Source organism: Vulpes vulpes, chromosome 2 (assembly GCF_048418805.1).
Source record: "Vulpes vulpes isolate BD-2025 chromosome 2, VulVul3, whole genome shotgun sequence".
Classification (NCBI taxonomy): domain Eukaryota; kingdom Metazoa; phylum Chordata; class Mammalia; order Carnivora; family Canidae; genus Vulpes; species Vulpes vulpes.
Genome location: NC_132781.1, coordinates 822,371 through 848,951, shown reverse-complemented (window position 1 = coordinate 848,951; position 26,581 = coordinate 822,371). Strand labels below are relative to the sequence as shown.

Here is a 26,581-nt window from a genome sequence, read left to right as displayed (position 1 = left end):
GAAAGCCTCGGCGCACAGGCTGCCTGAGGGCACAGCCGTGCTCTGCCTGGGGTGGGGACAGGCCGTCTCCCTTTCTGGGCACTGGTGCGGGCCAGGAGCCCCGCTGTGCACACGGGCGTGGACGCCAGGGGAGTGACGGGCTGCAAGCGGTACGGCCCGGCCCCCCACGCCGTCCCTCCTGGCGCAGGACGCTGCCGTCTCCAGCGTGCCGTTGGTGGCGGGGCGAACCCACAGCGTCATGGGCCTGTAGCTGGGACCTGTGGGACTCCGGGTGTGGCCTTGTGCGTGGGGTTCTGTGGCCCTCGGAGTGAAGGAGTCCGGTTCCCAGCCCCAGGCATGGCGGTGTCGTCGTGCCTCAGTACTGTCCTACTGTCCTGCGTCCTGCTGCCCCCTGGAGAGGGGGTGTATGTGGAGGGCACGGACTGACCCACTGGGCTGGTCTCCCGGGGCCAACGAGGACGGGAAGTGCCCTCCAGCTCCCTGACGGGAGCACCCCAGCAGGCCTGGCCGCCCGGCCCACCTGGACCCCGGGCTCCCTTCTTCCAGGTGCTCTCGCGTGGGCCGCGCTCTCTGGGGAAACGCCTACTTTGTGAGGGGCCTTGTGCTCCCCCCCAGGCCCCCCAGGCTCCTTGTCACATGGCCGCAGTGCTCAGATGCCATTTCTGAGGAGGACAGGTCAACAACGCGATGGCCAAGCGAGAGCACGGGGGCATGGGCTTTAATGGCTCTGGTCGGACATGGGGCACCACGGGGTGCCTCTGCAGCACTTGGGGTGCCTGCCTGCAGCCTGCATCGCCTGCACACACGTGCCCCCGCACTGTCTTTGTGCGCACACGGGGCCTGCACACACACACACACACACACACACACACACAGCGCCGGTGCGTGAGTCCAGCACAGGCCCCAGGAGCCCACAGGGGACAGAAGGGGCGGGCCCGGGAACTCAGTCCTTCAGATTGTAGTTCCGGATCTTGGGGGGCCTGGGGGGCCGCGGGCAGCCTTTCGTCCTTGCAGGGTGAGCCCTGGAGGGTCCATGCGGGGGAGGAGGCTTGGCTTTGGCCTGTGCTTCCATCTTCACCCCTGTGATGGCAAAGGCTGCCTGTGTGCCCACGGGGCTCGGGTCAGGGTGTCCGAGGCTGCTGGCGGCCGGACCTGCGCGAAGAACACAGAGAACAGCCTGTCACACCCCAGGGGGCAGGAGGGGGGCCGCTCCCCGAGTGTAAGTGTCTGTGCGCCCTGCCAGCATGACCCGGGGCCCCACGACCTGGCTCTTTCCAGAGCCTGTCAGCCAGAGTCCTCCCCGGGGCCCTGGCACAGGAGGTCTCTGGGCCACATGGTCTCCAGATGCGCTGCGGGGCCCGGGCCTGCCCTCCACTGGGCACTCTGGACATTTGGCCCCGAAAACACCATCTCCTGCTGTCACCGTTTCGTAACGGGGCCCCGGGGGGCGCGGAGGTTAATGGTTGACCCATGGGATGCCTCAGGCGCCTCCCGGCTGTCCACCACCCTCTGCTTGCGGGCCATGCTGGCTGGGCACCTCCGGCCTGACATGCGTGTCCAGGCGCAGGCCAAGGACCCGGGAGCCTGACCACGCTGTTGCGCGCCTGGGCCGACGCTCAGGCCCAGCCCTCCCAAGGCGCCCGGCGCAGCGTCTCTGCGTTAAGACAGCAGGAGACTTTCGTTCTCCAGCTTTCCTCTATCTGCCAAGTGTTTAGAACTGGGAACGTACTTCTTTTGAAAAAAAAAAAAAAAAAAGCAAAAAACAGAAAAGACGTTATTAAGCGTTATAAGATGTACGCTCAGCTCAGGGTGGCCCTTCCTCGGGGCTGGCTTCGGGGGTGCAGCCGGGGCCTCTGGGGCCCCGGGGGGTCCACCCGGGATGGGAATGATGCCCCAGGGCGCAGAGCACCAACGGGAAGGTGGGGCCTGGCACCAGCTTCTCCCACACGTGAGCGCGCGGTCACACGCCCACCCTGCCCCGCGTCTCTGAGCCGCCCACCCTGGGCCTGGCCAGCGCAGGGCTGTGTGCAGCGCAAGTGGGGGGCACCGCAGGGCAGGGACCCCCCGGGCGAGGCCTGAGGACGGGCCGAAGGGGCAGGAGGCTGGCGCGGAGCCGGGTGCCAGGAGGAGGCCCGGGCTTCGGAAGCACGCCCAGGAGATGCACACACGTCCCCCCGCGGGCAGCGGGACCTCTGCCACACGGACCGCCCTGGCCCTCGCCTCGGGCCTCCTCCGTCCTCTCGAGCACCTGCAACGGCGCCCTCCCCGCAGCCTCCTCAGGCTCACCCGCGGCCTCCCTCCTGTCCCTTGGACCCGCTCCTGGGCTGGCCCTCGTCCCACTGCCAGGCCTCCCGGCACCCACTTCTGCCGTGGGCCAGGCTGGTCCCGGATGTGCTCGCGCTGCCCCTGCTTCGCCCTCGTGAGGGAAAGGCCGGCGCCTTGGCTGCTCAGAGCAGTTCCTCCCCCGCACGCGCCCTCCCGGCCTGGTCTCTGCAAGGACACCCTCGGGCCCTGACGTCCAGCCAGCCCCGTCCTGATGTAGGCCCAGGCCCACCCTCTGCTTGGCTGCTTTCCTTCTGGAAAGCCGCGGCCGGTGGGGACGGGCAGGGCTGGGACCCTGACCCTGGTGACGCTGGTGGGGGCCCTCCCCACAAGGGGACGGATTCAGGCCTGGCCTGAGTTCACCCTCACAATCTGCTGCCAGGGCGACAAAGTGAGGCTCAGGAGGAAGGAAGAGCCCAGGGGCCCTGTGCTGGGGGGCCGTGCCCCCCGAGATGCTGGTGGTGGCAGCAGGGCCTCTGAAGTGGGGGGAGGCTGGGGAGGCAGCAGAGCCCCCGGTGCCCCCCCAGCCCTCCCTGAGGAGGGAGCTGGTGGCTCCAGGGCAGGGGCAGTCGTGGCTCAGGCATGAAGCTGGACGGGTCGGGCCTGTTTGCCCCCAGCTCGGCCCTGTGACTGTGATGTGTCCCTTCCCTGTCAACGCGAGATTTGCCGTCGCTCAGACCAGGGGCTGGTGTGTGGCAGGGTGACGGCCACCACTCTGCCCTGCCCGTGCCCCGGGTGACCCGTGCCCCGGGCCCTGATTAGGCTTCGGGAGAAGCACGTGGGCACAGGTCTTGCCCCCTGTGTGCTGCGGGTCCAGCCCCACTGCCAGGAAGGCTCGGGGAGCTGCCCGAGGCCTCGCGGCTTGAACCTGGGAGCAGGAACCTGGGTCTGTCTCGGGGACGCCCGGCTGCTCGGAGCCCTGCTCAGCCCCATCTGACTTGGGGAGGTGGCCGGGCTCTGGGGAGCAGGCTGGGCTGCTCCCGGCTGGCAGGGGGTCCTGAGCACACAGGGCCCGGCCTCTGAGAGCTGCAGGAAGGGCTGGGGACACGGAGCCCACGCCGGCCCTGAGCCTCGGGAGCCTCCCCTGGAGCCGGGGGGCAGCTCAGCTCTCACGTGTCTGTTGAGGCCTCGGGCACGAGGGACGAGGCCTCCCCAGGCTCCCTTCTGTCTCCCTCCTTCCGTCTTGTCTGCACTAAGGACCCCGTGCACCCATCAGGAGACAAATGTGAAGAACCTGAGCGTCCTCCCCGCAGCTCGGGCCGCCCTGCACCCCCCCCCCGGGCCCCCCGCCTGAAACACGGCCTGTGGACGAGATCCTCCGCCCCGAGTGGGCCCCGGCTGCCCTCAGCTCCCAGCCACGCAGCCCACGGCTGGCCTGGGGAGCGGGAGAGGCCCCGTGGAGACGCCAGCAGGGGGTGGGGGTCGGGGATGGGGAGGGGGGCAGGCCCCGCCATGGGGGGGCCAGGCCAGGGTCTCGGTGGCAGGGAGACCTCAGGCAACTCCTGCCCTCCGGGGCCTGCAGGACAGTCCACGCCTGCCCTGGCGCAGTGACCGCTCCCTGGACCGTAAGGCAGAGGGGCGGCTGTGGCCCAGAGATGGGACTGCCTGGGGGGGAGCAGAAGGGCCCTCCTGCCTCGGCCGCCTGCAGTGCCGTTGGGTGCTCTCTGGGTGGACGCTTCTACAACAGGCTCTTCTACACGAAGTGGGGCTGGCTCTGGGGCCCGTGGTCACCACGTGGACGCCCTGGCAGGGTCGCTCTGCATGTTGGAGATGAAAGTTCACATCAGAAAATGCAAGAGGAGGGGCTCCTGGGTGGTGCCATCGGGTGAGTGGGTCTGACTCTTGGCTTTGGCTCAGGGTGTGAACTCAGGGTTGTGAGATGGAGCCCCACGGCAGGCTCTGTGCCTGCCGAGCTCCAGATCCCTCTCCCTCTCCCTCGGGCCCTCCCTGGCTCATGCATACTCTGTCTCTTACAAATAAATAAATAAATCTTTAAAAAAATGGAGGGACGCCTGGGTGGCTCAGTGGTTGAGTGTCTGCCTTTGGCATGATCCTGGGGTCCCGGGATCAAGTACCCCATCGCGCTCCCCACAGGGAGCCTGGTTCTCCCTCTGCCTGTGTCTCTGCTTCTCTCTCTCTCTCTCTCTCAGGAATAAATAAAAAAAATAAAATAAAGTAAAATAAAATAAAATAAAATAAAATAATGAAATGAAATGAAATGAAAGAAGAAAGAAGGAGGAAAAGAAATGTTGAGAACTGAATCCCAGCATTTGCAGGACACCCCGAGATGCCCTTCTCAGCGAACAGAGACAGGTGATGCCCCGAGGAGATGAGCTAACCCTCCAGCATAAGGAGATGGAAAGAAACCACACGACAAGCTCAGGGAAACAAGGGGTAAAGAAACGCTACAGTTCAACGAGAGCCCCAAGGAACACAGTGCTATAGAACATCAACCGAGTCCAAGCTGGTGTCTACAGAGATTAATAACATAAATTCCTGCCAAGGTTGATCCAAACAAGGGAGAACAAATATGCACAACAGGGTAACAACTGGGCAAAAGTGAATGTTATAAAGAGCTATTTGCCATGAATTAATAGAGCCTCGAGGCAATGGAAGATTCCAAAACCAGAACAGAAAAATAGCCTTTGAAATACCCAACAGGTATTAAAACATGGAGCTGGTATTCAACGGTTCTCTTCCCAAAGGCTCCTGGCTCGGGTGGATTTACAGGTGGTTCTGCTGAATGTTCACAGACATCAAATTTTCATGGAAGAGTCCGCTTCTCTCTCATTCCAACGATTCAGACCAGTAACGCAGAATGAAGCATGCCCAGCGAACTGTATTCCCAAACCGCTTGAGGACAACGCAGGAAGCAGCTTACAGGCCTATTTAGCTTGCACACGGAGCTGCAAAGCCTTTATGTAAACATTATCGAATCAAATCAGGCAAACGTTAAGGATACGTCATTATCAAGTAAAGTTTATCTCAGCAATGCAAGGCGGGCCCATTTTCAGAAAGTCTCCCACCATGGCGACCCCGTCAATAAATGAAAACATAACTGGGTTTCTCCTCCTCAATGCGGAAAAAAATCTGACGAGGTTTAACGCCTATTTGTCACGAGAGCTCTGTGGATCAGGAACGTAAAGGGAAATTTTAATTTGATAAAGGCCATATTTTTACACACAGCAATCATATGTAACAGGAAAAACCAGCCTCGAGGCCTTCCGCCTGCGAGTGGATGAGGCGCCACGGCACTGTGGCTGGCGGGGCCCAGGCAGGTGTGCAGGAGGGAGCAGTGGGGGCAGGTATGGAGGGAGCAGTGGGGGGGGGAGCACTGCGGGGGGGGGGGGGGAACTGCGCCGGAGGGCAGCCTACCTGGGGGGGAGCGCCAAAGTCCAACTGGTAGGAGTGTGGAAGCTCAGCACCGGCGAGGAGGCCACCGCGAGCCAGGGACCCTCCCGGTGCAGCTGCAGCCACCTGTCCGCGTACTGAAGGCCTCAGGGCGAGGCCGCCGCGCTGTGGCCGCTGTGGCCTGCTGTGGGGGGCTGCCGACAGGTCCCTTCGGTGGGGGGCGGGGGGGGGCTGCAGGTCTCCACAGGCTCCTGCCCCCCCCCCCCCAGAGGTGAAGGAGTATGACGGAGATTCGCGGCCTTCTCCAGGGAGGCGATAACCCCCACGAGACAAGGGAGCAGCTGTCACACCTGCAACTAATAGGAAGCTGCACATGCCAACTGTGCTGCCTCAGCGAGAGAGAGCGAGCCGGAAGCGGGTGTACACGGGTTCGGGTATTTTAGGGCTGCAGGACTGCGTCTTCAAGCAGAGCCTTGTGCCCGGGCCCCAGCGGGCGGCAGTTTGGTCCGGGATGAGGCTTGGAGGCCCGACCCGAGAGGCCCCGGGGCCCGCGGGGACGACGCCGTCTACACTAATGACCTCCCCCAGGAGCTCCGAGGTCCCACACTGCAGAATAACTCAGGGAACCCAGCAAATTGATAAGAATTACCAGTTTCCCCTGAGGATGTGCAGCGACACGCGCGGAGGGCGGCTGGCGGCGGTGTCCTGCCCGCGGCGGCTCAGCTCCCCGCGCTGTGGACGGACGGGGGTGCGGCGCGGTGCAGCAGGGACGCACCGGGCAGGGGGCGGGCGCCCCACAGAACCTCCACGGCCGGCAGCTGCTCCTTCTTTGAAACATCGTTTCGACTGCGTTATAACTTGCACGCAATAAAATGCACCAGTTTTATTTTTGTATTTATGTTTTTAAGATTGTATTTATTTATTCATGAGAGACACAGAGAGAGGCAGAGACCCAGGCAGAGGGAGAAGCAGGCTCCCTGCAGGGAGCCCGACGTAGGACTGGATCGCAGGGCCCCGGGGTCACGCCCTGGGCCAAAGGCAGGCGCTCAACTGCTGAGCTACCACGTGTCCCCAAAATGCGCCTATTTTTAAAATCTACGTTTCAAAGCCTTTTAGAACATGTATGCATCTATGCGTCTGGAACATTCCACCACGCAGGGGCCCCAGGCAAGCTCTGGTCCCTCCTGGAGCCTCACTAGGCACGTTTTGAAGACTGGTTCTTCCAGAGACCCGAGAAATGTTTCTTGAGGTTCATTCGTGTCGTCGTCGTGGAGACCCTAACTCCTCTGATCGCGGGCTAGTGCTTTATCCTCCGGCTGCCCAGCACTCTGGCCTCCCCTTCATCGGTGGTGGGTGCTTGTGCTGTCCCCCATTTGGGCATGAAGTCACTATAAACGTTCACGCTGACGACTCTGGGTGCACGAATGTCTCTCTCTTTCAAGATTTTATTTATTTGGAGGGAGCGCGCGCACAGCAGGGGGCAGGGGAGGAGCAGAGGGAGAGGGACAAGCAGACTCTGCACTGAGCACGCAGCCCCGTGTGCTGCTTCATCCCACGACCCTGAGACCATGACCCGAGCTGACATCAAGAGTCGGCCCTTGAACCGACTGCGCCAGCCTAGGCGCCCCGGTCTGGATGTTTCCATTGCTCCCATGGTGACCTGAAACCGAAGGGCTGGGCTGTGCAGTAGGTACACGTTCAACTTTTTAAAGACGCGTCAGGCCCCGTTCCCCAGAGGAGCAGCCGATGGCATCGCCTCGCAGCCAGCGCGGGCTCCCGCCGCTCCACACTCCAGCCCACTCAGTACTGTCAGCTCTTGGCATTTTTTTGGTCAGATGAATGAATACGTAGGGGTCGTGTCCCTAGACTTGCATTTCCCTGGTGACTGGTGATTGCTGAGCGTCTCTTGTGGGCTTATTCGCCACGTAATCATCTCCTTTTATAAAGAGTCTTTTCAGGTGTTGTGGCTATTTTCTGTTGCGTGTACTTGTTTCTTATCGATTTGTGAAGCTCCTTACATGTTCCGGATCCAAGTCCTTGGTGCACATTCCCAGCCTGTGGCTTACTCCCTTACGTCCTCATGGCGTCACTGTGACATGCAGCGTCTGCATTGTCGATGGAGTCCAATCTATGGGTTTTCACTTACGGTTTGGACTTTTTGTACCCTAAGGAGTCTCTGCCTATCCAAGGGCACATTTTCTCCTGTGCTTTCTTCTAGAAGTTGTATGGGGTGAGCTATGGTGTTTAGGCTTATGATAGATTTTCAATTAGTTTTTGTGTTTGGTACAAGGGTACAGCTGTTCATTTTTTCCCCATATGGATATGTCGTCGTCCCAGCACAATTTGTTGGATATTCTTTCTCCTTAAATTACTGTAGAGCCTTCACATTAACTGATTTGTTAGTTAACATGCGTGTGTCCACTGCACTCTCTGTCGTACACATGCACACTTGTGCCAACAGCACACTGTCACAATTACTGTACCTTTATGGTAAGTCTTACAATTAGGTAAAATCCTTCAACTTTGTTCTTTTTTGAGACTGCTTCGAATTTTCTATATCCTTCCCATATCCATGTAAATTTTAATTTTTTATTTCAATTTCAAAAATTTCATGGGATTTTGATTGGGACTTTGCTTAATCTGCAGGTACATTTTGGGAGAAATGACATCTTTTTTTTTTTTTTTAACTTTATTTATTTATGATAGTCAGAGAGAGAGAGAGAGGCAGAGACACAGGCAGAGGGAGAAGCAGGCTCCTTGCACCGGGAGCCCGATGTGGGATTCGATCCCGGGTCTCCAGGATCGCGCCCTGGGCCAAAGACAAGTGCGAAACCACTGCGCCACCCAGGGATCCCGAGAAATGACATCTTAATGTTGAGGCTTCTAGTCCATGAGGATGGTATACCTTTCCATTATAGGTCTGACTTTTCTGTGCAGCAGTCCTTTTCAGTGCACACACATTCCATTAGTATATCCCTAAGTATTTCACGGTTTTGGATATTATTGTAAATGATATATATATTTTTTAAATTTTTATTTATTTATGATAGTCACAGAGAGAGAGAGAGAGAGAGAGAGAGGCAGAGACATAGGCAGAGGGAGAAGCAGGCTCCATGCACCAGGAGCCCGAAGTGGGATTTGATCCCAGGTCTCCAGGATCACGCCCTGGGCCAAAGGCAGGTGCCAAACCGCTGCGCCACCCAGGGATCCCTGTAAATGACATTTTTTATCGTGGTTTCTGATTCTCATTGTTATGTATAGAAATATAACTGATTTGACATATTGATCTTGTATTGATCTAGTCCTGGTACTTTGCCAAAGCCACTTTTTTGTTCTAATAGTTGTGTTTTTTAAAGTTCCTAATGATTTTTTTTAAATATTTTATTTATTTATTCATGAGAGACACACAGAGAGAGAGGCAGAGACACAGGCAGAGGGAGAAGCAGGCTCCTGCAGGGAACTTGATGTGGGACTCAGTCCCAGGACCCTGGGATCACAACCTGAGCCAAAGGCAGACCCTCATCTGCTGACCCAGGTGTCCGGGCTTTTTCTATATATATATATATATATATATATATATATATATATATATATATATATATATTTTAAGATCTTATTTATTCATGAGACACACACACAGAGAGAGAGAGAGAGGCAGAGACACAGGCAGAGGGAGAAGCAGGCTCCATGCAGGGAGACCGACGTGGGACTCGATCCCGGGTCTCCAGGATCAGGCCCTGGGCCAAAGGCAGGTGCTAAACCACTGAGCCACCCAGGCGTTCTGATCACTGACTTTAGAACACTGTTCTTGTCTCTTTTAAGTATCTAAAGGCTCAAGTTTGTAAGTAAGACTTTGTGATTTCTTCTTTGACCCATGAGCCTTCTATTTTTAAATTCTTTTGGATATTTTTCTAGATATCTCTGTGTTCTTGATTTCCAGTGTAGCAGGTTTGTGGCCAGCAAATATGACTGTGTAGCAGACTGTGGCCAGTCTGTATGACTTCAACCTTTTTAAATTTACTAAGACCAGTTTTATAGCCCGGCATGTGGCCTATCTTGTCAAACGTACCGTGTGCATCTCAAAAGTGTGTGTGTTCTGTTGATGGTTGGGGCAATGGACACGTGCCAGTGAGGCCGAGCTGGCTGACAGCGCTGCTCAAACCCTCTATTCTCTACCTCCACTGACTTTTCTGTCTCCTTGTTCTGTTGATCACTGAGAGAGAAGTACTAGAGTCTCTGAGTATAATTATGGACTTCTCTACATTTCCTTCCATTTCTGAGAGTTTTTTTTAAAAACATTTTACCTATTTATTTGAGAGAGAGAGCGCGCACAAATGGGGTGAAGGGGTGGAGGGAGAAGCAGAGGGAGAATTTCAAGCAGACTCCCCCCTGCGTGCAGGGCCCCATATGGGGCTCAATCTCATGACCCCAAGATCATGACCTGAGCTGATATTAAGAGCTGGGCACTTAACGGACTGAGCCACCCAGGTGCCCCTCTTCTGAGGGTTTTTATTTTTATTTATTTATTTTTAAAGATTTTATTTATTTATTAATGAGAGACACACAGAGAGGCAGAGACACAGGCAGAGGGAGAAGGCGGCTCCACACAGGGAGCCCGACGTGGGACTCGATCCCGGGTGTCCAGGATCACATCCTGGGCTGAAGGCGGCACCAAACCGCTGAGCCACCCGGGCTGCCCTTCTGAGGGTTTTTAAACTTCACGTGTTTACCGCTCCTACTAGGAACACACATACTTGGGAAGGTTGTCTCTTCTAGCAGCTGACTTCTATGCCATCACAAAATGTCCCTCTTTATCTTGGGTTAATATTCCCTGTTGGGAAGTCTGCTTTGCCTGACGTGAAAGAGCCATCCAGCCTTCTTCACCCAACTGTGTCCCTGTATTTAGAGTGAGTTTTTTGTTGACAGCACACCGTTGAGGCTGGCTAGCCTTTTTCTCCCAGTCAGCCCTTTAATGCAACATTTAGACCATTACCTTTAATATTATTTTCAATGTGATTGGTTTTAAATGTTTTTTATTTCTACATTGCAATTACTAATTTTTTTCTCTTTGTCCTGTTTGTCCTTTTTCCCTTTTTTCCTCTTTTTGAGGCTACTTTTGGGTTGATTTTTTTTCTACTCCATTTTATCTGTGCCACTGGCTGTGCTTTGCTGTCGTTTCTGAATGTCTGTTCTGCACTTCTAACTTGTCTCATTCTGCTGTGACGCAGGGTTGCACAATGTCACCTGAAGAGCCTCAGGAGAGTATACCTCCCTCTCCTCTTCCCACCATGCGTGCCATTTTTGTCGTACCTTCTACTTCTAGGTGTATTATGAGGCTTGTGATACACGTATGTTAATATGTGCATTTTAAACAATCGGTTGACATGTAAAAAAAAGAAAAGCAGACCTACCCTCTTCCCTTACATGCAGACCTGCCACGTCTGACTTCCGCACTATTCTCCATTGACCCATGTCTCTATCTGGCATCATTTTCCTTCAGCCTGAAGAGCGTCCTCTTTTTTTTTTTTTTTTTTTAACAATTATTAGTTATTTATTCATGAGAGACACAGAGGGAATAGCAGAGACCCAGGCAGAGGGAGAAGCAGGCTCCCCTCAGGGAGTCTAATGTGGGACTTGATCCTGGGACTCCAGGACCACGCCCAGGCCAAAGGCAGGCACTAAACTGCTGAGCCACCCAGGTGTCCCAAATATTATAGTTTTCATCTCTAGAAGCTTTGTTTGGTTCTTTTCATTTTCTCAATTCTTCTCATTATGTACATGTTTTTCTTCAAATGCTTGAATATAGTCATTCCAGTTCTTTTAATGTCTTTGCTTGTTCCCTCATTTCTGCTATTTCTGGGCCTCTTTCTACTGACTGATTTTCCTCTTGATTCTGGATCACATTTCCCTGCTTCTTCACATGTCTTGTAATTTTTGATTGGATGTTAGGCATTGTAATATTTTCTCAAAAAAATTTTTTTTAGAGTGTGGGGTTTTATTTTGGTAGGCAGTTAGGTTCCTTGTTTGGTCATTTCTTTTTCTTTTTCTTTTTTTAAAGGTTTTATTTATTTATTCATGAGACACATAGGGAGATAGGCAGAGGGAGAAGCAGGCTCCATGCAGGGAGCTCGATGCAGGACTCGATCCTGGGTCTCCAGGATCATGCCCTGGGCTGAAGGCAGGCACTAAACCGCTGAGCCACCGGGCTGCCCTTGTTTGGTCATTTCAAAGACTGTTTTTAAACTTTTCTAGTGTAAGTCTACATGGGCCTTCACTCCAGAGAAACCTAGCCCTACTACTGAGGTATGACTTGTCTGGGTCTCTCCACTGAAGGAAGGTGATGATGGAGACTCCTCACTCTGAATATCTTCCTGCTCTCTGAGAGCTCTGGAAATGGCTCAGCTTACAAGTTGTTTGTCTTTCCTTTGCCTGGAACTGTGGAGCTTTAGTCCATACATCTATGGGCTAGTATGTGGTGAGGACTCAAAAAAAAAAAAAAAAAAAAGTGCCTGTGCAGTTCTTTATATATAACCATTTCCCCAAGTTTCTGGAGTTCTCTTCTGTGTAGTACCCTCCCTTCTGGACTCTTTCCTGCAACTGCCAGCCCCTTGTGCCTTCCCAAACTCCAATTCCCATTTCTCCAACTTAGAAGCCTGCTGAGTTTTTAAAAATTTAATTTATTTATGAGAGACACAGAGAGAGGCAGAGACACAGGCAGAGGGAGAAAAAGGCTCCATGCAGGGAGCCCGATGTGGGACTCGATCCCAGGACCTCAGAAATCATGCCTTAAGCCAAAGGTAGACACTCAACCACTGAGCCACCCAGGGGCCCCAAGGCTGCTGAATTCTGTCTGGCATCTCCTCCCTATGCCTGTGGCCCAGAAAGTGCCTTCAGGCAGAAAGCTAGGGGGATCTTGGAGTTCATCTCATTTGTTTTCCTTTTTTCAAGGACTATGGTCCTGTGCTATTATCTAATGTCTGAAAACAGTAGTTTCGTATATTTTGCCCAACTTTCTAATTGTTTATGGAGAGACATTAAAGTCTAGTCAGTAACAGCCCAGCCAGAAGCAGAAGTGAGCACTAGCCATGCTGTGGCTCTAGAATACACATCACCGAGGAGTACACCGATTTGGCTATTTCTTAAAGTATTTACTTTGGTGTAGAAGTTTTTTCTATATAAACTTTCCCCGAAGTGGCGTAACTGTTTCATCACAGTGCCTTCAAGAGGAGAGCTAACAGAGATCTACTTGACCCTCGCTTCTCAAAGGTTTACAGGACACTCTGCACTTCTTAAATAGTCTCAGGTTGTAATCATTAGCACAAGCAGGAAGCTGGTGTTGGTCACTCAGTTCAGGACACAGCACTGCTCCTTCCTCTGACCAAAACACTGGTTCTGGGATTTCTTTAGTTATTATTGTAACAGTGCTGAGAGGCGGCACACATCGTGTACAATTTCACTGGTGTGTTGGCACTCACATCTGATCCCTTCTGAGAGTGGGGCAGGCAGAGCCAAGAGGATCAAGGGTGCTGAGCAGTAAGAGGGCAGGGCCCCTTGCCCCCTGGGGTCCTGTACCCTAATAGTCACAGGGCTGAATAAGCTCCCTAGTTCCCATGGACAACTCCTGCTCCCGTCTGCCTCGTGCGGTCTACCTGTGACAGTGGCCAATGAGAAGATGTGCTGAGCCCTCCAGTGGGAGGCACTCCACCCTGTTCGCAGGTCCTGTTGCCAGAGCCCAGCCAATGGGCCCTGCCTGGGGATTGCATCACGACACGTTTCTGGTGCAGAGGACAGACCTCCCGGGCTCCAGCTGGCCTCCTTCCCTGTGGCTTAGGCTGCTGGTCTCTCAGCCGGGTCTCACAGGGCTCTCCCAGGTCTGTCCGTCTCACTGACACTCACATTCTGATAAGGTTCTCAGGCCTTAGGGGAGTTCCCTGGTTAGTGCACAGGTATGAGGACCACGCAGGAAGAACAGAATGTACTGTTCCAGGTGCATTTACAATGGAGTCACTAGCAGTTCTTTGAGGTCACCTATCCTGTGTGATTTTAACCTTTTCTTACTTATCATAGATCCTTATCATGAATGGCTATCACTCGGAAACAGTGCTGGGTCATCAGCCTGCCTCCCATGCTCAACCCCTGGGTTTCACGAGAAACAGTAAAGCGTCTGTGGGGCAGCCAGATGGCAATATTTTTGGTCTTGAGGGCGTGTGGACAAAGTAAGTCTAAGGTCCCACGTTCACAGTGTGTTTTTATCACCTCAGACCATGGCTGGCTGGCAGAGCCAGAGCAGAGGGAATCTGAGTCCAGGGAAGGCACAGGGGGCAGTCTCCACACAAGAGCACAAGACACCAAGAAGGGGACAGGTGAGATGGCGTCCTGGGGGCCCACTCGGCCCTCGTCACGGGCAGGTGAGGCCCTGCAGGACGGACACGAGGACAAACCCAGGAGGGCCTGGTGTGTCCGCCCTGCAGGAACATGCAGAGAAACACACCGTGAGTCGCTAGTAAAGAGAAGCGCAGGTTTATCAGCAGTCACCTGATTCCCAGGCTGGGAAGGGGCCTTGCCAGAGCCGGGGCCTCTCTGGAGCCCACTGGGCTGATCCAGGTCATTGTAGCACTTTCTCTGTCCTTTTCTCAACCATGTAAAATCCTAAACATAGCTCCTGGCTGGAGCCACGTCACTAGGCATGGCTGGGTCTGGCTCACAGAAGTGTGTAGCTAACAAACTGAGCTGTAATTTGGCCCACGCTTTGTTTTGATTTTTTAATTAGCTGCCGATATTCAAAAATGAAAACATTCTATATAAAAAAAAACAGGATTTCCAGCTTCTCTTGAAAAATGGGAAGCTCTGGCTCGTTGGACCATCTGCCATTGAGGGGCACCTGTAGGATGGCGTCATCCGCTAGACGGAGCCAGCCTGCCAGGCGTCACCACCCCCACGCGCAGTGCCGCCTGGCAGTTAGCACAGCCCCTGCGCGCCTTCACCCAGCCACCTGCTGCCTGGTGCCCAGGGGCACTGGCGTCTGGGGCTGACCTCAGCCAGTGAGCTCAGGGTCTGCTTGGACTCGGGTCCTGCTCCACTGGCTGGGAGCTGTGAGACCTCATGGGAGCGCTCTGGGCCCGCGTCTCTCCAGGGGAACGCAGAGCCCCGACCTCCCGGCTCTGGGAACTGCCGAGAAAGGGACCCGCTGTGGCGGGCGCACGCCAGGCCTCTGTGGCGCTGGTGGGGGCTCCACAAGCATTTGGGCTGTGAGCAAGAGGCGGCTGGTTTTGTTTTTATCTGGATCGTTGGATAAGAAAAGCCTGGCAACGTGGTTATCTGATTTAGGTGTCAGCTCTGTAGAGAGGTCTGTATGGAAATATTCTGACTACACGGGATTTAAAACTAATTTTGGGTTAGTAGCCAGTTAATAGCATTGTGTGTACCCTTTTCTCAACATTTTATGCAACCCTTTTTAAAGAGAAAAATGTTTAATTTCAAGAACATTGAATTCAATGTAATGTAATGTAATTTTCAAAAAACCCCAAAAATTTAAAGAAAAAAAATTAACACCCACACCGTACCCTTTAAAAGTTGCCATCACCCCTCTGTCCCTCATCATTTTGATCCCCTGAGGGCTCCCCTTGGGGGCACCAGGGCAGGGAGGGTGAGGGTCTCTGCCAGGGGAGCACCCGGGATGCCCCTGAGCCGCCGCCACCACTCACAACAGGATGGGCCTCGGGTGGGCGAGGTCTCCGGGACAGACTGACCTCCTGTTCCAGAGGAGCGTGACCCCACGGTTCCACGCGCCGGGAGCTCCCAGCCAATGTCTGTGTGAGCTCCAGGACAGTCGTGGCTCCCGCTGACTGTGCGCCCCGTGGGGGTCAGGACGCCCCCTCTGGAACCCTGTGGTACACGGAGGGCTGGGACCTGGGACCTCAGGCGGGCACTCCGTGCCCCCCAGCCTCAGTTTCCTTACTCGAAAATGGGACTCCAGTAGCTGTGCAGATGGGTTAGTGCTCTCGGGGTACAGCAGTGACGGCAGGGCACAGGCGGCAGCGCTCACGGCAGCTCCCCGCCCCAGGGGCACAGCCCCCCAGCCCCGCTGTGTTCTGACTCCTGCAAATCACGACGTGCACGTCCTTACTCCGCGAGCTTTCCTAGTCGCCCCTACACAGGCTGTGAGGCCTGACGACGATCAGAGCACACGGAAGGTGGCCAGCCTCACTTGGAGTTTAGAAACTGCAAATTAAAACCAATCATGAAATATATTTTTCGTCTATCAAGATTGGCATAAAGGAAAACGCTTGATAACAATCCACCAGTACTGGGGGCACCTGGGTGGCACCGTCAGTCAGGCGGCCGACTCTTCGTTTCGGCTCAGGCTCATGGGATCAAGCCCCACGTGGGGCTTTCTGCTCAGAGTCTGCTTGAGATTCTCTCTCAAATAAATGAAATCTTAAGGAAAAAAACTCCACCAGTACCAGTATGGGAGTTAGGAAAGACACTGTCACAGCCCGCAGCCACGAGCACAAGTTGGGCCAACTTCTCCAGGGCGATTTGGAAACACCGTGCAGAAGTCAAACCACTCATACCTTTGACCCAGCGATTTCACTTCTGGATTATTCTGACAACAGACTCCCACAGCCCTGCATGAACACGGGATGGCTCGCTGCAGCACAGTCTGGGAGCTAAGACCACAGGCCATTTAAACATCAATGAACACGAAGTGTTTCAGGTAAAGAACATCGTCATGAGTCGGATCACTGACCTCCCGGGGGTACCGAGCGGGAGGCCCAGGTGGGAATGAAAAACCAAGCTGCCTACTGGCGTGATGCACACCCTACGTATTCGCCTCTATGGCCACAGAGCGCAGGGCACGTGGAAGAGGAGCAGGGACAGGGGGTGGTGGCCTGGGGGACGGAGGCGGGGCGGGGGGTGGGGACGGCAGGGGGCGGGAGGAGTGGACTGACTTTTCACCAAAACCCTGGGCACCATTCGTGGTGCGGGGCACAGGTCGCCGAGGTCTGCGCCCCCTTAGCCCCAGCGGGCATCCCGCACCCCGAGCGCGCGTGCGGGGACCCCTGGGGGGCCGACGGCTCTAACCGGCCCTGCCCGGTCACCCCGGCAAACTGCACTCCCAGAAGCGCCGGCGCCCCGGCCTCGCCTGCTGGGTCCAGCTTCCCGGGGAAGCTGCTGCTTGCCGGAGGGGCCGACGCTGTGATCTTCGGGTGCTGCCCTGGCTGAGCGCGTGTCCCCGCCAACCTGGTGACTTATTCGTGTTTCATCCTGAGAAAATCCTTCCAATTGGATTAATGTTGTAGTTAAAAAAGAATCATTGTAGATAGTTGTGACTTTTTAAAAATTTATATTTATTTATTCCTGAGAGACACAGAGAGAGGCAGAGACGCAGGCAGAGGGAGAAGCAGGCTCCATGCCGGGAGCCCGATGCGGGACTCGATCCCAGGACCCCGGGGTCACACCCTGACCTGAAGGCAGGTGCTCAACCACTGAGGCCCCCAGGGATCCCCTATAGTTGTGATTTTTAAAATCACATCCCAGGTTGCCCTTCTCGTGTGTGATTCCTCAGTTCTGATTCTGTGTATTTTTAGGTTGGATTTTAAGCCATGTGACTGCCTGGGGGCACCTCAGCGGGCAGCTGCCCCCACTGGGGGGTCCGTGCCGCCCCCACTCGCCCCCACCCGCGACGCCCCGCACCCCTCTGAGGGTCGGGTCTCGCCATGAACCACCTCTCCGCAGGCCTGCTGCTCGAGCCCCGAAACCCCCTCACGTAGCGTCCAGGAAACTGCCCATGTCCCCACGGCCCACGCGGGGCAACAGCTTGAGAGGCCTCCTGCCTCCTCCCGGCAGACTCCTTCCTCAGCACCTCCCCGGCAGTGCCCTCCAGTCCCACCTCCTCCCAGGAATCTCGATACCACCCCCCCTGCAGCTGCAGACTCAGGGCCTCCCTGGCTCCATTCTTCCAGTATCTCCCGGCTCAATGAGATTGAGCACCTATTGTATACCTGCGTGTGCTGACCAGGGGCGGGGCAGGGTCAAGGACGGTGCCCCACCCCAGCCCCCAGAATGGCGAGAGCTTAGCGGGGAAGGAAGGGGCCTGAGGTGGAGGCAGGTGCTGGGAAAGGAGGTGGGGCGGAGGTGTCTGCAGGGGCAGGCTGCAGGGGGCTGGGGAGCAGCAGGTCACAGCCCCGGGGCACTGCGGGGGAGAGGGGACAGAGGGCTGGGGTCAGGGGACAGGCCTGGACAGAAGGCAGCTGGGAGTGGAGGGGCCCAAGGCCTCAGGATGGAGCAGGGGCCACTGGGACCCTAAGGCCCCGTGTGCACCGGGTCACCCGGCAGCGGAGCAGGCCCGGGGGTGGGGGTGCGGCCGGGCCTGCTGGGGGCAGGATGAGGCGGCTCCGGTCCCACCTCGAAACCAGGGAGCACGAGCACCGCGTGCCACGAGAAACACCGTCTAAGAAAAGTGCCTCTCCGTGTTTGATCACAGACGTCCACACCGTTCAACGATTTCCTTACCATTTCTGAGCGTCCACGATCCCTACGGACAACGCACCGAAGACGGGCAAACGCAGGAGACCCTTCATCCCAGTTTCTAGGAGGGAGCTTCCAGACTGCTTGTCTGGGGACCGACGCCCCACACTGTGCTTTGCCGTAAGTGCTTGGGATCCCACACTCACGTCTCGAGCTCCTGCCTTCCTGACAGTAGCTTTGAAGATACTAGTGAGGCTTAGAAAGGTTCCTTCCGCAGGGTCGCCGGGCTCAGCGGCGGGGCGTGTGCCTTGGGCCCAGGGCGTGACCCCGGGTCCCGGGATCGAGTCCCGCTGGGGCTCCTGCAGGAGCCTGCTCCTCCCTCTGCCCGTGTCTCTGCCTGTGTGTCTCTCAGGAATAAAGAAAATCTTGAACTAAAAAATATTCTTACACAAAGTATCATACAGGTAGTTCAGTCCTGAGCGCCCGGCTACGAGGGGGGCAGAGGTGTGTGGACACGAGAACGCCTGAGCCGCGTGCGCGTCCACCTCCTCCTCTCGCCCCCATGAATCACAGGGTGAACCAAAAGCCACACGGGATGTTCCGTCCTGCTGCGTCACCACAGGGCGCCGTCCCCCCCTACCTCCCGGCCTCCCCGCGCGGCGCCTGAGCGCACCGGTGACGCCCTGCCCTCCGCTGGCAGAACCCGGACACGCGCGCCCTTCCCGGGTGCGATGCCCGGGCCCTGACAGCGAGCTCAAGGACGCCGACGTCGGGTCAGCGTGTCTCCCCGCAGCCGTGCCGGGCACACCGGGTGGCAGGACGGTCACCGAAGGCCCCCGGCGCAGGGAGGGGGTCAGGTGCGCTCGGTCACTTTCCCGGGCTGGCCCGTGACCTGTGCTGCGTGGGGCCCGCCGCGATGGCCCCCCACGCAGGGCGGGCTCGGCCACGCCCACGGTAGGCAGCTGGCCACCCACTCGCTGCGGGCCTGGCGCGGCATGACCATCCCCTCCCACGGGCTTCCCGACCCGTCTGACGACTGTTTCCCAACTGGCTGCTGTGGGCCTCCCCGGCCTCCTCCGCGCTGCCGAGGCCCAGGTCGCACGGGGGAGCGGGTAGCAACGGAGACTGATGGCAGCCCGCTGCCCCGGCCGTCCCCCGGACACCTGGCGGCGGTCACCCGCACCCCTGCCATCGCAGCCCACTGCCCGCCTGCACTCGCCCGTCCGTGCCCGGCCTCGCACCTCGCCAAGGGCCGGCCCGGGGGCTGGGGACACAGGAGCAGGTTGCCTCACCCCCCCTCCTCCCACACAGGTGCCCCCCTCCCGTGGCCCCTGGAGCACCCCCCACCCCAGCACGGCACCTGCGGCTGTCCGCCCCTTCCGCCCTCCTGCTGCTCCCGTGGCCACGGGCCACCTGCGCACTGAGACCACCGCGCACGCCACGGGCACCGTCCCGCCCTCCCTGCCACATGCCCTGGGACCACTCTTTGCTAGGACGTTCATCACAGGGGATTCCCAGGCTTCACCGACACACCTACACGCACAGTTTAAAGGACAGAAGTAAGGTGACTTACAGAATAGACACGGGGGCACCTGGCTGGCCCACTGCTGGAGCGCGCGACGCTTCATCTGGGGCTTGTGTGGGTTACTTGAAAAAATAAATAAATAAGAATAAAACAAACACCTGTGCATTCAGCTTAAGCAGCAACGTTGCTGGCACACCTGGGTGGCTCAGGGGCTGAGCGACTGCCTCCGGCTCAGGGCGTGACCCCGGGGTCCCGGGATCGAGTCCCGCATCGGGCTCCCTGCAGGGAGCCTGCTTCTCCCTCTGCCCGTGTCTCTGCCTCTCTGTGTCTCTCATGAATAAATAAATGAAATCTTAAGAAAAAAAAAAGAAAGAAACAGCATTGCTATCACCTGTTTTTCTAAATAAAGTTTTATTGGCAGGCGGCCCTGCCCCTCGTGAACCGCTGGTCTGCGGCTGTTTCAGGCCGAGAACTGCGCAGTGGCGAGAGACGCCGTGGGGCCGCAAGGCCGAGGACACTCACTGCTTGGCCCTTTACAGAAACGTGGGCCAACTCTGACTCTGGATTTACGTCTTAAAAGGAGGGACAGGCGGTGGCAAAGTTGCTCAGTTCTCGGTGCCCGCAGATCCTCTGTGGGGCCCTGGGCCTCCGCCCCTGCTGTGGCTGACAGGAGGCCGCCGTCGGGCGGGGCCTCAGCTCTCGGCAGGTGGCAACGTCCGGCCAAGGGCGACCTGAGTGCTGTACACACGCCAGCGCGTCGCCGACGTCTGCACACGGGGGTGCGCGTGGCTTCCCGGGCCGAGGGGCGCCTTTGCGGGACCCTGTCCTGCCGCGGCTCTGGCCCTGCCCCCGCCCTCCACGGCCCCTGCCCCCCTGCTTCCTGTGTCCCCGGCCACGTCTCTGCCTCTGGGACCCTCCTGTCAGGGCCGCGTCGCTGAGGCAGCACAGAATCACTGTCAAGCCCAAGCTTTGGCTTTGACTGATTACATCTTTCCTTCCGTAGACTCGTTTGCTCTTAAGTCTGTCTGGTCTTTCCTCGTGGCTCTTGGCGTCCCGAACGTCCTCTCTCGTTTCCCCGAACCCAGGGAGCTCAGCTACCCCGTCCCGCTCTCCTGCGTCCTCCGCCCGGCGCCCCGCGCCCGCTGTGCAGGACGCCACGCTCAGCGGGAATCGGGTTTCTGGGCATCTTTATGGCCCGTCTTGGCCACCGCCTGTCCTCGGGGCCCGAGCAGGTCAGAGTGTGGAGAACTAAGGTCCTCAGACCACACAGACCTCGCTCCTGGCGCTAAAGGTCCTGCGGGCTGCGTGAGGGCGAGGGCCCTGTCCTCGGGGGCAGAGGCAGGCGGAGCCCGGGGCCACTTCGGCTCACCTTCCCACCGATGGACGGAGGGTGGGGCCCCTCCCCGTCCCTGCTGTCTGGGCAGCATCACCTGTCACATCCCCACCCTGGGTGGGTCCTGACTTTTGTCACTTGCTTTCTAAACACCGTGAGGCTGTGACACCCAGTGTCAAGTTCACGCAGTTTGACAGAGGCCTTGGGGCCAGAGCTGACGGTGGTGATCAGTCAGCAGCCAGGGCTCTTCCTTTGTAGGATTTTTGTAGGGCGCCGGAGTGGCTCAGTGGTGGAGCGTCTGCCTCCGGCTCAGGGCATGACCCCGGGGTCCCGGGACCGCATGGGGCTCCCCACAGGGAACCTGCTTCTCCCTCTGCCTGTGTCTCTGCCTCTCTCTGTGTCTCTCAGGAATAGATAAATACAATTTTTTAAAAAAGGAATTCTTTACCTTCTTGACATGTGCTTCAAGGATGTGCCTTCAAGCATGACGGAGGCGTTTGTTTTTTTTTTTCTTTTCAAAGATTTTGTTCGTTTATTCATGAGAGACACAGAGAGAGACAGAGACACAGGCCGAGGGGCCGGCAGGCTCTTCTCAGTGCGGGGCCCCGAGGCTCCTCGGCTGGACTGTGGGCCGCGGTGCACACTGGGTGAGGACTTCCTCCTCCTTCACGCTCCCTCCCGGGGCCCTTCAAGGGGCGCAGTCTTCCTGGGACACGTCCCTGCCGACAGCTCAGGCCGCGATCCTCTGCCCGTGGCTACGCAGTCCCCTGGGCGGGATGGCAGTAAGACCCAGGAACCCGGTGCTCTCTGTATCCTGTCCTCCCTCGAGGTTGTCTGTCTTGGGCACGGGACAGCCACCCGAGTCACCAGGACGGCTGCCGATCTCAGGCTTCTGCGTGAGGTTCCCTCCTCATTGGTCCACCGTGACCCCCCACGCTGGTCCGGCCGAGGGACCTCCACTGGGAGCCGGCCGAAACCAGTACCCGATGGAATCAGATCCAAGTGGGGACCGTGTCCGAGGGAAGCTGGCGGTAAGGACGCACGTGTTGGGCTGTCGCTCACACCACGGCGGATTTGTCTTCACTGGCTTCTGTCAATGTCCTCTGCTGCTACGGTACAAAGTTGGGCACTTTGCTGTAAGACTTGTCTGGTGTTCTCCAGGGGTTAGAAATGGAGGGTCCCAAGGGGCCCTGAAGGCAGGCACACTCGGGTCCATACGCCGCAGCGTCACCTAGAATGTGGTGGGCAGCGCGGGGCGGGCAGGCGCCCTCCTACAGGGGCCGTTACGGGCCGTGATCGTGGCGGTTGCATCCGAGGGACGCCACCGGGAGTTGGGGAGATTTTTTTGGTAATGGCCCTTGTCTCTTCAGTCCCCAAAGACTCCCTTGCGGTGCTCCTGTAACCAAGGGAAACCATTCAGATTACAGAGCGTAAGGAAGGTCCTGCGCGGGCTCAGTAGGATCTATCGGCTAGATCTCTCCTGCAGGGAACAGGGCAAACAGACGGCCCTACCGAGGTCCATCCCAGGCCTTCAGGGCTCTGAACTGGGACCTGGACCTAAGGGCCTCTAGTAGAACACGTTTGGTCGTAACTAGACCAGTAAACTCCCTTGTGCTGATGATTATCTAAAGAGGCCTCCTCCGAAAACCCAGGTTACGGGATCGGAACGCAGGCCTCCCTACCCAAGGGGGCTCCACAGGGTCCCTCCGGCTGTGCCGGGGGCAGCTCCCTCACTCCCGTCCCAGGTTAACGGCTGGAACTGGAACCATGGCCTTGGGTGAGGCTACCTCAGGGCAGGGACGTTAACTAATCTTCCCAAGCAGCTGCCGAAAGTCCCTTTGGGGTAAATTCTTCTCTTCTCTGGCCACGGACTGTGTACTCCCCCTTGTTGGCGGGAAAACATGGTGTGTGCTCCTCTGTCGGGTCTGCTGAGCTCTAGAACCGGGGCCCTCTCTCCTGCCCTCCCGCCCCCTCCTGCTGCTCTGCGCTGCGCCATCCCGGGTGCGGCCTGCACACTGGCTTCTAGACCACCCTCGGTTCTCCTCCACCCTCCTCTCGAGGAGCCAAGAGCACATCCTGGACTTAACACCTCCGCTCCAGGTTTCTCCACCAGTGCCCCAGGTAAAAGCTGACAATGGGGAACAAACTGACTTTTAAACAGATCCAGAGGCGCCTAGGGGCCTCAGTGATTGGGCGTCTGCCTCGAGCTCAGGTCCTGCTCCAGGTCCCGGGACTCCGCACCGCGTCGGGCTCCCTGCTCAGCGGGCGTCTGCTTCTCCCTCTGCCTCTGCGTGTTTTCTCTTTCTCTTGCTGTTTATTTTTTTTTATTTTTTTTTTAAATTAATTTTTATTTATTTATGATAGTCACAGAGAGAGAGAGAGAGAGAGAGAGGCAGAGACACAGGCAGAGGGAGAAGCAGGCTCCATGCACCGGGAGCCTGATGTGGGATTCGATCCCGGGTCTCCAGGATCGCGCCCTGGGCCAAAGGCAGGCGCCAAACCGCTGCGCCACCCAGGGATCCCTCTCTTGCTGTTTAAAACTTCCTAAGGTTTTAACAAATTTTCCAGGACTCTTTTGACTCATTAAGTCTTTTTATTTGGCATGTTAAGTTCCTCTGGAAGAACTGTTAATAATAAGCCTCAGGTTATACTGCTTGGGTAAATGCTGTAATACTGCAGAGAGGATATGCGATTCCTAAAGTCTTCGGCCATCACTCGGTATAGGGCCATCACTGGACCTTCTGATTACTGAAGTGCTGTGTGGCAGAAATAACCAGACTTCCCTGCCAGCTACGTCGTGACCTCTCAACAGATCTTTAGCCACGGCCATTTTTGAGTTTTTCATTTATAGTTACTGTTCTTACTCTCTTGAAAAATGGGTTTGATCTTCGAGAGGATTCATACAAAGGACTGTTAGGACAAATACAGGTATTCAGTATCTTTAGGATCGTAAAACTGAAATTAGTAAGAATTTCCAGAACTAACTAAACTGAGAATGATCACAGTTTATGTGTCTTGTTTGAAACATTGCCAGTTCTCTAATATTTGCTCTTTGCTCTTCCAGCCTGAGGAAACTTTGTCTTAGGACATCAGCGACATATGGGAATGATAAAGTATTCCTCTGCCAGCAAACTGCCAGCTAACTTTTCTACCTGAACCCTCTGAGATCCAAAAGGTCCTGTTCAGTGTCCTTTCTTCCGTGGCGACCATGGTCATTTGCATACGTTCAATAAGAACCTGTTCTTGTAACAGGACACCACTGGAAACATCGGTTATTTCACCAAGGCTTTGGCGGAGCGTCATCTTTGAGAGACAGGCGTAGACTCAGATATGACTAAGCAGCTTGAAGGAACGAAGGCTGATTTTCTGAAACCTGGAGCCGTAAAGCCCCTTGGAGATGGTGGCCGGATACCTGGGCCGGAGCTCCCAACGGCCTCACCAGGGAGTAAAGAATGTCAGTTCCTGGCAGGTGCAGGAGCCTCAGGATACCCTGGGGACCTTGAGAAGAGGAATACGCCCAAATCTACAGGCATTACAGGCATGTCTGGCAAGTACTCGACTTGGCTTCTGGCCTGGAGAGGCTACCAGAAGTTCAACCTAGAGATTCCTTATAAAAATTTCCAGCAAAGTGGATTCTGAAAGATCTAAATGATCAATCTCTGTTCCTCCTGAGCTTATATAAGTCATTAGGCCACGTTTTGTTAAACCTGGACTCGTTTTACAAATGACCAGGTCCCGATTTGGCTACCTCTGTATACAGGTGAGGGCTACAGTAGAGAGAAAACATTTCAGTAACACGTCTTTGTAGATACTAGATTCTAAGCGTTGAGACTCAAGAAAACTGGATTATTCTTTTACCGATAAGGGGTTCTTTGGGTGAGAGTTGCCCCAACGCATTCAACAGAGTTATTGGTTATTGTCCCTTTGGAGTTACTATGTGGCAAACCTTTTCTCCTGTAGACCTATCAATCGACGGAGACTATAATGCTCTATTAAATTATTTACTCGAGGCCAGGTTAATTCATAAATCTCTAAATGAATATGCAAACCATATCCTCCCGAAACCTGATTTGACAGACACTAGCAACCCACCCCATATAAACCCCGCAGACATGATTTAAAGGATTGGGAGTTGGGTGCCTGGTGGTTCTGTGGGTGAAGTGTCTGCCTTCGGCTCAGGTCATGATCCCGGGGTTGTCCTGGGACCGAGTCCCACATCGGGCTCCTTGCTCAGGGGGGAGCCTGCTTCTCCCTCTGCCCCCTGCACCCCACCCCCCCACCCCGGCTCATGCTCTCTTTCTCATCACTCTCTTTCTCAAATAAATAAAATCTTTAAAAAAACATAAAGGAAGGGGGTCTCCTATAGCAGGGGGTTTAACTCCAAAATGGAAGGGCCTCTTCGGGGTCATGTCATGTGGCCCCACGCCTCGGGGGCTCATCGGCCTACAAGGAAACCTGTACCTCCGTCAGGGGAAACCAACGAGCAAACTCACGTGCCTCTTATCCGTGAACCAGTGGAAGACCTCAAACTTCTCTTCAAACAACAGTAAAGAGCTGGAGGGCGAGTTTGGTTAACTAGCAAGGGTCTTTTTATTCAGGCTTCTCTTGCTCATCATAGTATCAACCTCATTTTGTTCGTCTTTACGGTGTCTCCCTGCCTGGTGCCCAGACTCCTTCAGATGCTTCCGCACCTCCAGTTGAGAGACGACCCTTCCTACTCAGGGAGGCTCCACACGTCGCCTACCTTGGGGTAGCTGCCTCTGCCTTCAGTGACTCGATACACAAATTCCCCGACCGACGGGTGCCAACCCGCGGGCAGGGACACCTCCAGGCCCCTACTCCGCAGGAGGAGGTTACAGACCTCAAGGCCTTCCACCCTCAGCAACCTTAGAGATCGAGGGGTCCAAATCGTTCAGGGAGGGACTGACGCGGGAAACAAAGGCAGAGGGAGATGTAGGTAAAATTAAATGTCCGTGGGCAGCCCGGGTGGCTCAGTGGTTTAGCACCACCTTCAGCCCAGAGCCTGATCCTGAAGACCCGGGATCGAGTCCCACATCAGGCTCCCTGCGTGGAGCCTGCTTCTCCCTCTGCCTGTGTCTCTGCCTCTCTCTGTGTGTGTTTCTCATGAATGAATAAATAAAATCTTAAAAAAAAATTAAATGTCCGTATAGCCTGCAGCCTATTGAGAAACAGTGGAGGAGGCAGAATGGAACGTTCCTCCAGGAGCCTCTGACTGTCCTCCCGTCACCGCCTCGCTGGAGGGACGCACAGCCTTGGTTCGGCCGCAGCCAGGCCTCCAGGGTCCCACGAGTCTTCAGAGCACGAAGGTCCCTTTGGAACGTCCCGTATGGCCAGTCTCCCCGACCCCTACGTGTGTAATCAGTTGCTCCTCACACTCCAAGGCCACAGCTCACCTGTCGTCCTGCTTTAATAAACCCACCATTTTGCCCCGAAGACGTCTCGAGAATTCTTTCCTGGCCGTCGGGTCCAACCCCGCCGGCCTCACACTTGAAGACTCCGTTACAAGGTTGGGACTAACCACGAGAAGCGGAAGAAGGGCAGCCGAGGAAGCGGCAGGA

At 56.2% G+C, this 26,581-nt stretch overlaps 1 protein-coding gene and 1 long non-coding RNA gene across 9 annotated transcripts in view; one reads left to right on the top strand and one right to left on the bottom strand.

Annotated features, from left to right (window-relative positions):
* Positions 1-702: 702 nt before the first annotated feature.
* Positions 703-26,581, bottom strand: part of CCDC57 (coiled-coil domain containing 57) — a 99,929-nt gene continuing 74,050 nt past the window's right edge. For 6 of the 8 annotated variants that reach the window (XR_011999229.1, XM_072745627.1, XM_025999977.2 and 3 more), the window contains one exon: positions 703-1,152. Coding sequence is in view for 6 of the 8 variants with exons in the window: in XM_072745627.1 (XP_072601728.1) it covers positions 944-1,152 (209 nt within the window). In the remaining 2 variants the exon portion in view is untranslated. Of the gene's footprint in view, positions 1,153-21,738; positions 22,399-26,581 lie in introns of those variants that run through there. The other 2 variants (XM_072745629.1, XR_011999230.1) reach the window with 2 other exon arrangements.
* On the top strand, positions 14,891-26,456 carry LOC140597380 (uncharacterized). The gene is made up of 3 exons (XR_011999234.1): positions 14,891-16,390; positions 18,161-18,324; positions 24,067-26,456. It is a non-coding gene; the product is annotated as an uncharacterized lncRNA (long non-coding RNA).